Raw genomic sequence first — 17,927 nt, 5'->3', positions numbered from 1 at the left:
GTTGTATGTGAGTTATATTTCTATTATAATTACATATATAATTTGAGAGTCTTACCGGCGTCTCCGAATAAAGTGAGACATTGTTTAAAGATAAAATCATATTATTTATTTTTAAATCCAAATATTAGAATATTTGTTGTATATATGTGTGTGTATATATGTATATGAAATTAATGTAAATAGTTGTCTCCACTTAACAGTCCATATATATGTATATTTATATATAGATACGTTAATTAGTTACCAAAATAAAGGATATACATATGTCTATTGATGTTTATATATATATATATATATATATATATATATATATATATTTATATATATATATATATATATATAACGTATAGATATGTATTCTGTTAGCTGTGTTACGTTTTTTGTGCCGATATACTTTCTTCAAAATTATATTTATGACTAGTTTTTAGACTTTTTGTTAAGTGATGAATATTTATATATATATATATATATATATATATATATATATATATATAGTAAGAAATATAAAGAGAAGAATTAGCGGCTTTCTTCCGAGAAGGTATATTGTGTATATAATATTGTACGTAATTAGAGATCATAAAGTAAATCTTCTTTAAAAAGAAAGTCGTAACATCTGCGTGTTAATCTAGCAATATTGTTGAAAATTTCTAATTTTCAACAAATTTTCAAGTTACGGGATAATAAATATATTCTCAATATATATATATATATATATATATATATATATATATTCGCACTTCCTCACTCAGTTAATCTCCAAGCCTCTTTTCTTTTTAAAAAAAAAGCCCTAGAAAACAAGGCTCTCTTTTCTCTCTCACGATTTGCCACACATCCCCAGGTATGCTTACCCAAATCTTAAAAAAATAGCTATACATTTCAGTTTAGGTTGAAATTTCAATACGCTATTCAAGATTATGTCATAGATGTGTGGTAAACATTCATAACCCTATGATTAGTTTTTTTTGTTCGCAATAAATTTTACAAAATCGGCTGATGTTCTTAAACTCGGATTTCCTTGATCGGGTAGTTTTTAACAAAAAAAAAAAAGATAGTATACATCTCTGATTAAGAGGTAATTATAGTATGTTTGACTTCGCCATGTAAGGCATCTACTACTTTAATTTCTTAGTTGTATGACAAATTTTCAGATTGGAATGAAATTTTACAAAATAAGTCGTGATGTAGAATTTGAAATTTGCACTGCTTGTTTATGTATGTTATTGGGTGAAGAGTTTAAAATTCGTTCTCTTACAGATTTTATTTTATTTTATACAGAGCTTGTACTCTTTTTTTTTATATATAAAATCCTCGCGTGGCCACATTATATTGTTTATTTCTTATTAATATTTCGATGAGGGTTTGGCAGTGTTTTTATCAGAACAAAATGATCAAAATGTTTCATTCTATTTAGTGGAATTTTGGCTGAGCAATTTTAGTCAAAATATTTCTAGTTTGAAAGAATTTTCGTGTATTTTGTAAAACGTCATATTTTATGTAGCTACGAATATTATTTTAATATGAGATATTTATGTACGAATATTCAAGATGTTTTTGAAACGTGTTTAAAATTATGAAATTTTTAGATGAACGGTTTTTATTTTTTAAAAAATCATATACAATCGATCCGCAGACCAGTTTTTCACAAGTTTTTAAAGTAAGATGTTATACTTGTTTTATTATTAATAAATAGTTCTGATTTTCTTTTAGCCATGGTGCCTTAACAAAAAGTTCTCAAAATCACATTTTATAGTTACTGGAATTTTCACAATAGTTTCACCAGAGTTTTAGTTTTTCCCCGAAACCCTAATAGCGAAGGGTGTTTTCGTAATTTCACGTCGTATCTCGTTCGGAAAATTTCCAGAACCTACAGTATGTCTTGAAATTTTTTTCCTTAGCTGATCCCCGGTAGCTTTTTATCCCAATTAGGTTCTGAGTCGTTTTGAGCGTCTTTTTCCTTCGACGATCTACGATCGTAACCTTCGATATCCAGGTGAGAATAACCTCACTACAACACAGATTAGTTCAAAATAAATTTGATGAGTGTTTATTCATGATATGAATTGTTTATATATTTATATGTTTGAGTATGCGATTTGTTATTCGATAGTTGAAGTAGTATGTGATTTATGTGTTGTATGCCATGTGGTGTTATGTTAAAGTAGATTTGAGATACATATTTTATTCTAGTCACGTTTTTGTATGAGGATATATATAGAAAAATTTATGCTCATGTCATATCAGTATGTAACGTAAGGTTCAAAGTGAAAAGATAAAGTTAAGCAAGGGAGTCATACCGCCTCGAGCTACGGAGGTATTATGGAGAATTTCTCGGGCCGAGACTCAAATGGGGAAATTTCTCGGGCCGAGGCCCTAATAAGTTTATTAGCTAGATTGAGCGAAGTGTGGGCCTTGCAACCCCATATCTTCGTCTCTAAGGTGATCACTGAAATAGGTATGACTACCCTAGGGGCACCCCGAACTAAAAGTTGATAGAATCAAGAAAAGAAAGATCAAGTCATCAATTAGTTTAAAATACTAATAACCGGCTCATGCATTGCATTACTTTATTTTGTGAGCTTTATATTATTCTCGCTGAGCGTAAGCTCATCTCTTCGAAAAAAAATATACGTCTGTGTTGTAGGTAAATATCTTACAAGGAACTGAGCAGGGCGGACTAACGGCGTCGATAGCGAGAGGGTTGGGTCATGGATTCCATTCACGAATTAAGTCTTCCGCTACAAGTTATTAAGAAATAAGGTTTAAAGTTTTGTTTTCATTATTAAGAAATAAGTCTTCCGCTACGAGTTTTTAAGAAATAATTTTTAAAGGTTTTTATTTTCATTAACTTCGAAGTTTCAAAGAGTTTTATATTTTGGTTGAGATTTGGATTATGGATTACGTTTTAGTATATTTGATGTTATGTTTTGTTTTAAATTTGTATTTTCAATTTTGCTTAAGTACTTCTCATGAAGTGTTCAATATGAAATCTTCATATTTTTCTTAAATGCTTTTGTTTCTTTTTAATATCTTCAAAATTTTAGTTCACCTTGATTCGATGTGTTTTATAAAAAAAAATTCCTCCAAGTTTTCTAAAGAATTTTCTAAGGTTTAAAAAGTAAGTTAAGTAAGACGGTCCGAAAAGTCGGGTCGTCACAGTTTATGCCACAAGTAAGCATATGATTCACTAGATAAACCACGTTTAGTACCAACATTATGATACACGGTTAAAGAGTTTCAGCAAAAAGAATATCAAGCTTTAGTTTGTACAAACCATCACAAAGAATACCAGAACCCAAGAAAAGATTTTGTTTGAATAAACTGAAACATCCATTCCCAAAATTAAAAGAGTACCCGGCTTTATCGAGTTTAGATATGGAAACCAAATTGCGAGAAATAGAAGGAACATAAAAAGTTTAAAAAAGGTCTAAATGATGCACAGTGTCTAGGACTAAACGATAGGTTCCAATGGCTTCAACTTGGACTTTGGCTCTGTTTCCCATGAGGATGAATTTTTCATTTTGGCTAATGGTTTGGGTCGTAAGAAATCCCCGCATCGTATTTGAAACATGAGTGGTACAACCAGAATCAAGCCACCAAGTATAATAAGGAACTTCAGCAAAATTTGATTCGAAACATACAAAAGCACTAGGCTTACCCTTTCTTTCGAACCATGTCTTACGGTTTGGGCAATCTTTCTGCCAGTGCCCAGTCTTTTTACAGAACTGGCACGCATCATTGCTTAGTTCCTTCTTGTGGATTTGGACAGATGACTCATTAAGCTTTGATAGTCCTTGCTTGCCTTTTCCAGTCTTCCATGGTTTCTTTCTAGCCCTTTTATGACCAACGAGATTGGCAGAATGATTTTCCGATTTCTTAAGCCTCGCTTCCTCTTGAATGATCATAGTTTGTAATTCATGCACATTCCATTTATCCTTCAGAGTGTTGTAATGCACATGAAATGTGCCATACTCAGGAGGTAAGGAATTGAGGATGAACGTTACTAGGGAATTTTCATTCACTTCCATTCACATGGTCTTCAGTCTTGCTGCAATGTTCTTCATTTCGACAACATGCTCATGCATGGTACGAGAACCATCAAACTTCATGGTGGTTAAACTATCCATTAGTGCCCCAGCCCGTGACTTATCAACCGAGTCGGACTGAGAGCTTTCTTCCACAAATTTCATAAATTCCTTAGCATTTTCAGTTTTCTTAAATGTGGACTTGATGTTGTCTTCTACAGTCATTCGCATAAAACATTAGGCTCAGTCTGTTAGATCTTTCCCAAGCTTTATGGAATGATCTTTGGTCAGCGCTGCTAGCATCAGTTAGAGCAGCAAGTTTCTCACTTAAGAGTGCCGAATCAAGATCCAGAACACCGAGGTGAAACTGGACTTTGTTCAGACCATTCAGAGAAATTAAGACTATTGAACTTAATAACAGACGTGGCTTGCGACTGAAGAGAAACATGAAAAGAGTCTGTAAAAATAAATAATATATGCTCACACATTAATGCTTTGAGTAATAAACCTAATCTATAGTACAGATTTAGAACATGTGAAATAAACATAAGGTACATATTGAAGTCACATTTGGGCAGAACAACAAAATATACAGTGACGTATACATAAATGATGCTAAAAATAATTTTTTCACATAATAGGTTATTGACATACTTGAATTAGATATATTTGCAATCTTTGGATATACTAAACATACCTAACCAAGCATATCAATTGACCACGATAATGTTCATAAATTATAAAACGAATAATCAACCTTTGGCCGATCCATAAATATTTTATAACCATGAACTTCAATTTACTCATGACACAATCTTAAAATATCATAATGTCATTTGTTTTATAAGCAACACATAAACATGAGTAATTGAATTTATTTTAATTTGATATCCAATATTTTTCTAATTCGGCCACTTTGGTGGCTAACTAACAAATTGAACATAATGTATAGATATCAAAATAAAATAACTAGCGAATGTCAAAAGATTTAGCAGTGATAAATTAGTTTAGCAAATCTAAATTTCTTTAAAAATGAATATATTAAAAGATATATACTTTAATAGCCAAAACGTTATATTCATTTATAACCGAATCTACTTTACTTAATTTCTAATAGGCAATTGACTTAATTGCATGACTACCAAAAAAAAAAATTATAATTGATTCATAAACTGTATATTTTATCTGACTAATACACATAGTCACAAACAATGATACCATAGCAATTTCACACTTCAATTTCAAAGCTGACACAATAAAGCCTTAATGCTATAAACGTCATGCACATGATAATCGCCATACATAAACCTTACCAATTCTTACATAGATACATGACTAATACAGAACAAAAATTGATGCACATAACTCAATTAAAGCGCATCAAAAAAAGTAGTTGCTCATTCATAATACAATAATATTTAATGCACTATATCTCTGACGAACATAATATCAATTTGATCTAATAATCTATTATCAAGCAACAAAGCAACAGGTGTAAAACTATCACAGAAACCATCACAATTGCAAAGACCCTGTTTCTAATAATTTCATAATTAGAAATAACCGACGTTACACATGCAAAAACAATTCACTCAATTCGGTGATGACATAAACGAAATTCAAACAATCGCAAAGGAAAAATATGAATGTCAAAGATCGGATAAAATACCATTGATTTAATATTTGAAACGTCTAAGTAAATAATAAATCATAATTGAAAAATCACATGTTCACAATCAAAGCTTTGATACCACATGTAAGCATAATTTAAACGATCTCAATTAATCAAGATCTTAGAACTAGATGATTTTCATAGAATATTAAAGATTGAGAAAAACCTACTTCGATCCATGACGAGAGTGACGATGACAGCAGCGGATGATCACCGGAATTGATTTATCTCTCTTGATCTCTTTGGACTTCAGAGCTTTTTTTTTATGGCAGAAGAAAACTACGTAATAGGTTGAGAGAGGACCAATCCCTAGGGTTTCTCTTTATATAGATCTATCATCAGGGTATAAAGGGAAGTTACATTTTATTTATTAACCAATAAAATTTATCTTATTTATTATTAAACAAATGGATATTAATACACTTGGGTCATAATTGTTTCACACTACAAACCCACGTTGTGGGCTTCAAAACAATGGATCCAACATATGTGACATTAGGGCAACTCCAACCCATTTTCTATATTTGGTGTTAATTCAACACAACTTTTGTGTTGATTTAGCACCAAATTTTTTTCCAACTCCAACCACAACACCAAATTTCACACTAAAAATACTATTCACCATTATTATATTATTAAAATAAAACAATCTCTTTATTAATAAATATTTCAATAAATAATTATAATGGTGATATTTTTTAATTAAGTGATTAAAATAATTTAGTATTTACCAATATTTAACAAAAATTAAGATAAATAAAAAAAGATAAATAAAAATAACATTACTAAAAATATTACATTTAAATAATTCAACATAAAAACATACATTTGAAAGATAGATTACATCGTACTAATTATCAGAATTAGTATATTCATTCCACAAGTGCTCAATTAATGCATTTCGAAGTTCAATGTGAGCGTCTCTGTTCTTGATTTGTCGGTGTCGACCTAAGAATTGTTGAAATCGAGCATCTTCATCGTCTGCCATCTCAACCTCAGCATTTGGAACTTCGGCTCGTTCTTCAATGGTTGGATTAACATCGCGTTCATCTTCTATTATCATATTATGTAAAATAATACAAGATGTCATGATATCATGTAACACTTTCTTACTCCAAAAGCGGGATGGTCCGGCCACAATTGCAAATCTTGACTTCAACACTCCAAATGCACGCTCCACATCCTTTCTACATGCTTCTTGCTTCATTGCAAATAACCTTTTTTTTACCACGTGGATCGGGAATAGTTTGAACAAGGGTCGACCATTTTGGGTATATGCCATCGGCTAGATAATAACCCATGTTATATTCTTTTCCATTAATGACATAATTGGCCGGTGGAGCAGTACCCTCAGCAAGATTAGCAAAAAGATGAGATGCCTCTAGCACATTAATATCATTATTAGATCCTGGTAGACCGAAGTATGCATGTCATATCCAAAGATCATAATCAGCTACAGCTTCTAAAATAATCGTAGGAGATCCACTACGTCCATCATATTGACCTCCCCAAGCTGTTGGGCAGTTTTTCCATTTCCAATGCATACAATCTAAACTACCCAACATACCTGGAAATCCTCGACGCTCATTAATGTGGAGAAGTCTTGCAACGTCATTAGCATTAGGTGCTCGAAGATAATGGCCTCCAAACACCTCGACAATAGCACGGCAAAATCTCTTCAAGCATTCCAAAGTTGTGGACTCGCCAATTTTGATATACTCATCGGTGGAGTCTGCCAGTGATCCATGTGCCAACATTCGAAAAGCGGCTGTTAGTTTTTGCAAACTAGATAACCCGAGTTTACCGAGTCCATCTCTTCGTTGGACAAAGTAATTGTCATGCCTTTGCACAGCATCATGAATTTGAAGAAATAATGCTCGGCTGATTCGAAATCTTCGTCGGAACATTGTCTCTGGGAATCGAGGATTCTCTGCAAAATAGTCGTTGAAGAGATTGCGAGCGGCTTGTTCCCGATCACGGTTGATAACGATATGACCAGGAATAGATCCACGATGAGAGCCTTCGGTATTTAGCATACGATTTAGCATGAAATTGTTATTCTCAGTAATTTGAGATATGACTTTGTTTTCTAGATCTTCATAATATTCATTATCTGAAGAAGAAGAAGAGGAAGAAGATGGTATGTAAGATGAACTACCATATTGAAAATTCATCGTTTTTTCTGAGAAGAAGTATACGGTAAAGAAGGAGGTGATATTTTTCCAAGTATGAAACTCATCATTTATAGAAAGAAATAAATAGATCCGGACCATTGAATTTTAGATCTAAAATCTAGCCGTTCAATTTCTGTCACATCTTGTCTCTTAGAATTATCAGAAACAAACAAATAGATCCGGACCATTGAATTTTAGATCTAAAATCTAGCCGTTCAATTTCTGTCACATCTTGTCTCTGAGCATTATCAGAAACAAACAAATAGATCCGAACCATTGAATTTTAGATCTAAAATCTAGCCGTTCAATTTCTGTCACATCTTGTCTCTTAGCATTATCAGAAACAAACAAATAGATCCGGACCATTGAATTTTAGATCTAAAATCTAGCCGTTCAATTTCTGTCACATCTTGTCTCTGAGCATTATCTGAAACAAACAAATAGATCCGGACCATTGAATTTTAGATCTAAAATCTAGCCGTTCAATTTCTGTCACATCTTGTCTCTGAGCATTATCAGAAACAAACAAATAGATCCGGACCATTGAATTTTAGATCTAAAATCTAGCTGTTGCATTTATAAAATCTAGCCGTTCAATTTCTATAAATAAGACTTACTCCTCAACCCTTTTCCTCACAAATTCATTCTTCACCTCATAACCCTAAACATGACTTCTAGTCGCAGTTCTTCATACTCTGTTCAAGAAGATATACTCTTGTGTCAAACCTATATTGATATTTCTCAAAACCCAATCATAGGGATTTCCCAAAAAAAGGATCAATTTTGGGCAAGAATTGAAACAGAGTATCACTCAAATGGAATCCAAAAAGTTAGACCAAGAAGATCTTTAGAAACTAGAATGGCAACCATTCTTTCTGCTGTTTCGAAACTAAGGGGATGTATTAACCAGATTGAAAATAAGAATCCCAACGGTGCTTCGGAACAAGACATTGTAAGTATTTATTTTATCGAATTTGTATACATTATATTTATTTTTTATTTGTACTAACTAACTTTTTATCATCATTTTTTTATCAATATGTAATAGTTAACTCTAGCGAAGATGTTATTGGTAGAGGATGCCAAATACAAGAGGGGCTTCAAATTCGACCATGTGTGGCCTATTCTTAAGGGAATTGAGAAATTTGCTGGTAACAGCTCAAATACCGAGTCCCCGGGTCTTAACCATCCGTCATCGTCATCATTTTCTACCGAGTCACCTGTAACCCCCGGTATGAATTCATTTGATCTTAACATGAACGATCAAGAAGGCACTTGCAATTTATCTGGAAGACCAATGGGTGTAAAAAAAGCAAAGAAACAACAAAAAGATGCTGAAGAATTTAAAAAAATGATGGACAAAAATGAGAGTCTTGTCCGAATTATTAAAGATTCTAATATTGATAGAATTGAAGTTCAGAGACAAAAAAATGAACTTCGAAAGAAAAAAATTGAGCTAGCTCAAATGAAAGAAGAGAATAAAATTTTATTCATGAATTTGGATACTATATCCGACCCAAATATGCGTGAATTTCTAGTAAAAGAAAAAGAAAAAATTATGCAAAAAAGAGCACAGACGAACCAATATGAAGAACAAGGAGAAGGTTCTGAATATTATGGATCTCAATATCGAGCATCTAATTATCAACAAAATCGAGCTCATGAAGATCAAGCTCAGGGAGATCAAACTCAGGGAGATCAAACTCAAGGAGATCAAAATCAAGATTACACTCAGTATTATAATTATCGTGACGAAACTGGAAATAATTTTCCCCGTTATTAAATTGTGTTTTAAGTTTTTACTATGTATTTTAAAATTATGTTATTGTTTTTAGTTTTTATTTTATTTTGTGTGTTTAATTTAAACTTTGTAATCTATGTTTAAATTTTTTATGTTTTACTTGAAGTTTATTTTAATGTATTTTTTGTTGTCAATTTATGAGTTTTGGTGTTTTATAAATAATTATAGGGTTAATATATACATATATATATATATAACTAATGTTTAATGTGTTATTAAAAGGATTTAAAAAAAAAAAAAAAAAAAAAACTTTGCCGTGTGATACAGTGCCACTGCAAATATAGCGTGGCACTGTATCACACACTATATTTGGTGATACAATTGCAGTATGGTTGGAGCATATCACACGGCAAATATAGCGGGATGCCGTGTGATAGGAGAAGCCTTTAGGCATGGCTGTAAAAATGATGTCGTTTGTCACATAAAGCAGTTCTTAGCTGAAGAGAAAAAGAGATTAGACACAAATATTAATCAACAAAAGACAAGGACAAATTTATTTATCCTTGTCAGCTTGGAAAATTAATTCTTGGAAACATCCTTGCATGCATGTGAGAGACGAGGACACATCCTTGCATGCATGTGAGAGAGAACCACTTCCTCGAGATTTCCAGGGTGACTTGGAAACCGAAGTCAGCTTGGCAAAATTCTTGGGTTATTATAAAAACAAAGAAAAAAAAAAGTCGCATGTCACAAAACAAGTGAGTCAGAATATAAAGCCTAGTGATGTGGGAGTGAGTCAAAATTGCCGACGATAAGGATGGTGCGTAAACTCATATATATCATCTTTCACCACATGTTTTATTTTGATTTAGTGTACGTAGCTTTATATCTTTGTCCTTGTCTTCAATAGACTTTAATTTCTTCATGTGAGATATAAGCTTAAATTTCACTATAATTTTAATTAAAAATATTCCACTATTTAATATAGTTTTTTCTCATTATAATTGAGAAAATTATAATTATGTAAATGGTAAACTGTTAACCGGTTAAGACAAAAATCCAATCTCAACATTTATAAGTCGAAGTAATTTAAAATTTTCTCTAACGAAATGGCAACCTTGTTTTTAATAGGTTTAGGTAAACATAAATTCGGCGTTGGAATATTTAAAGTCTGAAACTAATTAGTCATCACGTAAACGGTCCTACTGACTGTGCCATTTTTTATGCTCACTTGTACTGAGTTGGAGAAGATTAATCAAATACTAATCTGTTTATGATAAAATATTACTATTATATTACGTGTGTTTACCTCAAATGTAGATTCCCTCTGGATAATGAGAATAGAATCACGTTCCTTTATTTAGAATAAACTGTAATGAAATGACTTGGAAATACTCGACTTTCTTAACTTTTTTTTAGTAGGCCACTTAAAACTATTAGATTGCAACTTAGTCAACAACGTTACTAGTAAAATTAGTATTATGTGATATTTATATCCAAAATGGAGAATGTCTTTGTTATTCCTTATTAGTTGTTTTAACTTTCTCTGAAAATAAAGAACTAAACTTGATCTCTAATCCGATATCACAACCATGTTAGATAATTCTTCGAAATTGAAGACGTCGAGGCTTGAATCACGCATAGGAACGTTTTCCTTATAGTATTTCGAGTACCCCAAAATGTCTTAAGGTTCTGTACAAGAATACCGCAGGATACGACAAGCCTAATTCGGACTGCACCAAGACAGAGTGAAAATCCGAAAATAAGCAAGAACGGTGTTTCTGGATTAGTGTTTCGGGAAAAGAGAAAGTTGGTTCGAAAACCTGTGTCGATTTCTGAATCCGAAGTCGGATTATATAAGCAATCGTACATGTTCGTGAAGAGGTTCGACGAACAGACGCATTGTTTCGTTCGAACGACGGTTATAGTCGCAAACGACACGACCGTTGGCCAAACGACCGTTCGTTACGAAGCGACGTGACCGTTGGTTCGAACGGTAACCCGAGCCCGAGCCCGAGCCAGACGCCGCTGTCGCCGGTGGCGACACCGGCGAGGGCGGGTGTGAACGTGAAATGAAGCATAGGTCCGCCACCTCACCTCCACCTCACATCCACATGGCACACTCTTCCCTTATCCACTTGTTTACTCATGGTTATTAAATGCAACATATATAAGGTGCTCTTCACCTTATTGTTAGTTCCATGTGGGACTCTTTCCCACACACAAACTCACTCTCTCAATCAACAACACACTATTTTGTCTTTTAGTGAACAATTTAAAATTGAGCTTTAAATGATTAAAACACATATTTAATATTACTCAATTTCCAACAATCCCCCACTTGTTCAGAAAAGACTAAATAGAATCCAAAAAAGAGACAAAGAGTGTTAGTACAGATAGGTATCTTTCGATTTGAACTTATCCTTAGTATAAGCAACACAAGACTTTATCGGAAATTAGGTAGCTAGGCTTTGAACCTATTTTCCTTGTGATAAAATCGGTGTTACTCAACACACACCCTTTAGTGTTCTTTGCCTATATCACACGCTTAGCACCGTTAATTGCCATGTGCTCATCCTGTCCCGTGAATTTTTCATGAGAGAAACTCCAACTCTCACTTTGGGACGACACCATCCCGAAATTCACATAGGTGAAGTTCTTACAGTATCTCTGTTACGTATAGATACTTGTCCTCAAGACTGAACTTCATTCAGAATGAAGAAACTCAACCTCCCGATTGTAACAGTCAACATTATTATATAATGTTACGAATATCCAATTCAATGACTTGTTCGTACCCATTGAACCTAATGTTAGTCATTTCCTAACCTTAGGTTGGGTTGCCATCATTGCCAGATCACTACTCAAGGAGTTTAAGACCCATACCTCTCGAGGTTGATTTCACCAAATCTCTTGCAAGAGGTTTAGTGAACGGATCAGCAATATTAAAGCTTGATCTCACATATGTGAGCGAAATGATTCCATCTTTGATCAATTTCCTCACATAGTCATGTCTAAGACTAATATGTCTAGACTTTCCATTATACACTTCACTGTATGCTCTGGCTAAAGTTGATTGACTATCACAATGTATCGACACGGTTGATATATTGTCTTTAGCCAATGGAACTTCTAAAAGAAGATCTCTCAACCATTCAGCCTCTTGACCTGCGGAAGCAAGAGCCACGAACTCTGATTCCATGGTCGAATGAGTGATACAAGTTTGTTTCTTTGATTTCCAAGAAACTGCCCCACCGGCAAGTGTAAACACCCATCCCGTCGTAGATTTGTTATCTCCGACACTCGATATCCAACTTGCGTCAGTATATCCTTCTAGTACGGCAGGAAACTGACCGTATTGAAGTCCAAGATTTTTGGTTTTCAAAAGAAATCCAAAAATTCTGCCAATGGCCTTCCAATGCTCGGCACTTGGATTGCTAGTAAATCTACTCATTTTACTAACGGCGAATGCTATGTCTGGTCGAGTACATTGCATCAAGTACATAAGACAACCAACAACACTAGCATATTCCAATTGAGCCACAGCCCTTCCATCATTCTTTTCAAGTTTTACACTTGGATCAAATGGGGTGTTCACTTCTTTGAACTTTAAATGTTTGAACTTATCAAGCACTTTTTCAACATAGTGTGATTGACTAAGTTCATAACCCCCACTGGTTCTACGAACCTTGATACCCAAAATAGTATCAACTTGTCCAAGATCTTTCATTTTGAAAGTGGAAAATAGAAACCTCTTCGTTTCTAATATTCCTTTCATCTCATTGCTAATGATCAACATATCATCAACATAGAGACATAGGAAGATCACAAGGTTACCACGCACCTTTGTGTACAAACACTTGTCACAAACGTTAGGAACAAATCCATTCGAAAGTATGACTGAGTCAAACTTTTTATTCCATTGTTTGGGTGCTTGTTTTAATCCATATAAGGATTTAACAAGTTTGCAAACCTTTTGTTCATTACTCGGAAGCACATAACCTTCCGGCTGCTCCATGTAAATCTCCTCATCGAGATCTCCATTTAAGAATGCCGTCTTTACATCCATTTGATGAACATTGAGGTTATACAAAGAAGCCAAGGCAAACAACACTCTAATTGTTGTTGTCCTTGCTACCGGTGCATATGTGTCAAAGTAATCAATTCCTTCCCGTTGTCGAAATCCTTTGGCTACTAATTTAGCCTTGTAAGTGTTAAGAGTACCATCACTATGGTACTTCTTTCGGAACACCCACTTACACCCAATAGGTATCGACCCTTTGGGTAGATCGAAAATCTCCCAAGTGTGATTTGACATAATAGAATCCATTTCATCTTGGATAGCATCCTTCCAAAAGGCGGAGTCTCGAGAAGCCATAGCTTCATTATAAGTCTTAGGATCATCTTCAATAAGAAGAATAATAGGAATCTTTCGAGCAAAACTCTCTCTATTTCCTTCTACTAGGTAAAAAGAAATTAGGCGAGAATCTATTTCGTCAGGTCCTAAATCCTTAGTCTTACGGACTCTTTTGCTTATCCGAAGTTCGGGTTGTTCTACAACTACCCTAGAAGAACTTTCCTCCCGAGGTTCTTCATTAGTGGAATTTTGAGATTCTTTTTCTTTCGAGTTAAGATTCTCAAAGAATTCCACATCTCGGGATTCTACTATGACATTAGACTCTAAGTTTAGAAGTCTATATGCCTTGCTATTCGTAGCATAGCCAACAAAAGCACTTCGTATCCCTCGAGGACCCAACTTGGTCCTTTTAGGATCCATGTTTTTGTAGTAGGCTAGACACCCCCACACTTTGAAATACCCAATATTAGGCTTTCGCCCTTTCCATACCTCGTACGGAGATATTTGGGTTTTCTTTAAAGGAATACGGTTTAAAATATGACATGCGGAAAGTAAAGCTTCACCCCACAAACTGAAATGTAATTCAGAATGCATTAACATGGCATTTATCATCTCTTGAAGTGTCCTATTTTTACGTTCGGCTAAACCGTTTTGTTGTGGTGTTCTAGGTGCGGAACATTCATGAACAATACTATTTTCGTCACAAAACGCATTAAAATCACTAGGAAAATATTCACCACCCCTATCACTTCTAAGGACTTTAATATTAACTCCTAATTGATTTTCTAATTCAGCCTTATACACCTTCAAAGCATTAAAAGCATCATCTTTATGTTTCAATAAAAACACATATGTAAATCTAGAGCAATCATCAATAAAGGTAATAAAGTACCTATTTCCCCCACGGGTTAACATGCCATTAAATTCACATAAATCAGAGTGTATAAGATCTAACAACTTAGAATTTCTCTCTACACTATAAAACGGTTTCTTTATCATTTTAGATTTCACACATATTTCACATTTATCTAATTTATCAGATTTGCACGAAATTAAACCACATTTAATTAACCTTTTCATAGTGCTAAAACCAATATGTGCTAATCTACTATGCCATAAAGAAACGGAATCAACCATATAAGCAGAAGGAGAAATTTCATTAATAACATTGTCAATAATACATAGTTTGACCATCCCTTCACTGGAATAGCCTTTCCCAACAAATACACCATTACGGGTCAAGATAAGCTTGCCCGACTCATACACAGATTTGATCCCCGGTTTGCCTAGGAGATCACCACTAACTAGGTTCCTACACATATCCGGAACATGGAGAACATTGGTCAAAGTGACCGTCTTCCCGGAGGTGAAGTTGAGATCCATGTTTCCGATGCCGACAACTTGAGAGCGATGCTCATTTCCCATCTGAACCGCTTGTCCATCGTTGACTTCAGAATAGGTTTTGAAGGCAGCCCTATCATAGGTGACGTGAACGGTAGCACAAGTGTCGTACTACCACCCTTGAGCCTTGCCGTTGACCGCCATGAGTTCGCTCAATGTAGCGACTATGTTAGTATCGGTCATAGTGGCGTCGACTTCTTTCTCTTCCGTCTTGCGGTGTCGACAATCTCGAGCATAGTGACCGGGTTTGCCACACACATAGCAACCCCCTTTGGACCCCTTGGACACGGGCTTGTTACCGGACGTGGATTTTCCGGAATGCTTGAATTTCTTCGAGTCCTTTTTGGAACCCGAATATCCTTCCTTGCCATTCCTCTTCCTCTTGCCTTTAGCGTTCACCGCATTGGCCTTGGAAGTACCGGCATCCGTCGTCTTCTCTCTCATCCTCGATTCCTCCTCGATTCGAAGATGTTTCTGGATTTGCTCCAAAGAGAAGTCCTCGGTGTTGTGAAGAAGTTTCTTCCGATAGCCTTTCCACGAATTGGGCAACTTCGCAATAATCGCACCAACTTGGAAAGTCTCCGGAACATCTATCTTCACAGTCCTCAATTTGTTGACGATAACTTGCAGTTCATGAACTTGAGCAAGTATAGGCTTGTCATCAAACATCTCTACACCGACAAGGAACTTTTTGGTACCTTCTTCTTCCGCTTTGAACTTGTACTCGAGAGCCTTCCATATCTCGACCGCCGAAGGATTGTCGGTGTAGAGATCGTAGAGTCGGTCCGACAAAGTGTTCAGAATGTGTCCCCGGCACAGCAACTCGTCCTCTTGACGCTTCTTCCGTTCCGCCTTGAGTTCTTCATCATCATTGTCCGTCGGCTCCGGAATAGGCACCAACGTCGGGTCGAGCACGTAGAAGATCTTCATGGAGGTGAGGAAGAACCGCATCTTGTCCTGCCAGCGGGTGAAATTGGTGCCGTCGAAGCGGTCCAACTTGACGAAGTCCTGGCTCATCACTTTCAGACTCGAAACAGACGCCTCGGTAGCCATAGCACAAGATACTATAAGATTGTTAGATAATTCTTCGAAATTGAAGACGTCGATGCTTGAATCACCCATAGGAACGCTTTCCTTATAGTATTTCGAGTACCCCAAAATGTCTTAAGGTTCTGTACAAGAATACCGCAGGATACGACAAGCCTAATTCAGACTGCACCAAGACAGAGTGAAAATCCGAAAATAAGCAAGAACGGTGTTTCTGGATTAGTGTTTCGGGAAGAGAGAAAGTTGGTTCGAAAGCCTGTGTCGATTTCTGAATCCGAAGTCGGATTATATAAGCAATCGTACCTGTTCGTGAAGAGGTTCGACGAACAGACGCATTGTTTCGTTCGAACGACGGTTATAGTCGCAAACGACATGACCGTTGGCCAAACGACCGTTCGTTTCGAAGCGACGTGACCGTTGGTTCGAACGGTAACAAAAAATAACTACCAAATGAGGAGGCGCGACCGTTGGCGAGAATCGCCGCGCCGAAGTGCCAACGTGCGCCTACAAAGCGCCACTAACGCCTCTACGCTGGCGACACCGGCGAGGGCGGGTGTGAACGTGAAATGAAGCATAGGTCCGCCACCTCACATCCACATGGCACACTCTCCCCTTATCCACTTGTTTACTCATGGTTATTAAATGCAACATATATAAGGTGCTCTTCACCTTATTGTTTGTTCCATGTGGGACTCTTTCCCACACACAAACTCACTCTCTCAATCAACAACACACTATTTTTTCTTTTAGTGAACAATTTAAAATTGAGCTTTAAATGATTAAAACACCTATTTAATATTACTCAATTTCCAACAAACCACTCAAGAAGTAATGTAAGAGAAACATAGCCTTACAACTAATAAAAATAACGCACAACTGATTTGAGTTATGCAGGAAGTTTAAATATGTAACAAAGAATTCAACGACTATATTTTTTCTACTTAGGACTTCATATATGTAAACAGTCTTGCCATTTAACTGATTTAGGTCTTTTCACAACATTAATGAATTTGTGTAAGACTGCTCTCTAACTTCGCCTTTAACATGTTTTTTTAACAAAAACATCACTCAGATTTTATATCAATTAGGTTTTAATATGGGATTAGACCACAAGTATGACATTCCCAATAATTTTGGACCAAAATCCAATAAGTCTGTTTTAATCCAAAAATATAACCACTCATTTATGTATTTACTTTTTAACTCTCTCTCTCTCTCTCTCTCTCTCTCGTGCGTGCCTGATTTTTTTTATTTTTGAATTGCTGAATCCTCATGATGTTCACCTTCGTTCTCATAGAACCGTTTGAAGATTTTTTTTTTTTGTTCTCATTTGAAAAATCTGAAAATTTGTTTGAAGATTTATTGATATTTTGTCACTTTATTGACAAGGATGTCCATAAATATTTAAAGATTCTATGAATTCATTTGAAGATTTACTGACATTTTTATCAATAAATTTTATGGAGTCAATAAATCTTCAACAGACCAAGAATCTTCAAACGAATTCTGAAAA

At 35.1% G+C, this 17,927-nt stretch overlaps 2 protein-coding genes across 2 annotated transcripts; one reads left to right on the top strand and one right to left on the bottom strand.

Moving 5' to 3' along the window:
* The first annotated feature begins 8,693 nt into the window (after window positions 1-8,693).
* LOC149403083 (uncharacterized) lies at window positions 8,694-9,651 on the top strand. Its single transcript, XM_089608622.1, has 2 exons — window positions 8,694-8,820; window positions 8,917-9,651. Exons 1-2 carry the CDS (start codon window positions 8,728-8,730, stop codon window positions 9,649-9,651), a joined length of 828 nt encoding a protein of 275 aa, XP_089464748.1. The 5' UTR covers window positions 8,694-8,727.
* A 5,827-nt stretch (window positions 9,652-15,478) lies between these two features.
* Window positions 15,479-16,489, bottom strand: LOC149403082 (uncharacterized). The gene has a single exon (XM_089608621.1). It carries the CDS (start codon window positions 16,487-16,489, stop codon window positions 15,479-15,481), a length of 1,011 nt encoding a protein of 336 aa, XP_089464747.1.
* Window positions 16,490-17,927: the final 1,438 nt, after the last annotated feature.

Source organism: Urtica dioica, chromosome 3 (genome assembly GCF_054948205.1).
Source record: "Urtica dioica subsp. dioica isolate 48M chromosome 3, U.dioica_male_clone48M_v1_H2, whole genome shotgun sequence".
NCBI classification, from domain to species: Eukaryota; Viridiplantae; Streptophyta; class Magnoliopsida; order Rosales; family Urticaceae; genus Urtica; species Urtica dioica.
This window is presented reverse-complemented; position numbering and strand designations above follow the sequence as displayed.

What these genes read in the sequence shown, in the direction of transcription:
- LOC149403083 (XM_089608622.1), top strand. Translation starts at nt 8,728, where the DNA reads ATGGCAACCATTCTTTCTGCTGTTTCGAAACTAAGGGGATGTATTAAC. An exon ending in GTGCTTCGGAACAAGACATT is followed by an intron (nt 8,821 to 8,916) that starts GTAAGTATTTAT and finishes AATATGTAATAG; the next exon opens with TTAACTCTAGCGAAGATGTT.
- LOC149403082 (XM_089608621.1), bottom strand. Translation starts at nt 16,489, where the DNA reads ATGGGTGATTCAAGCATCGACGTCTTCAATTTCGAAGAATTATCTAAC.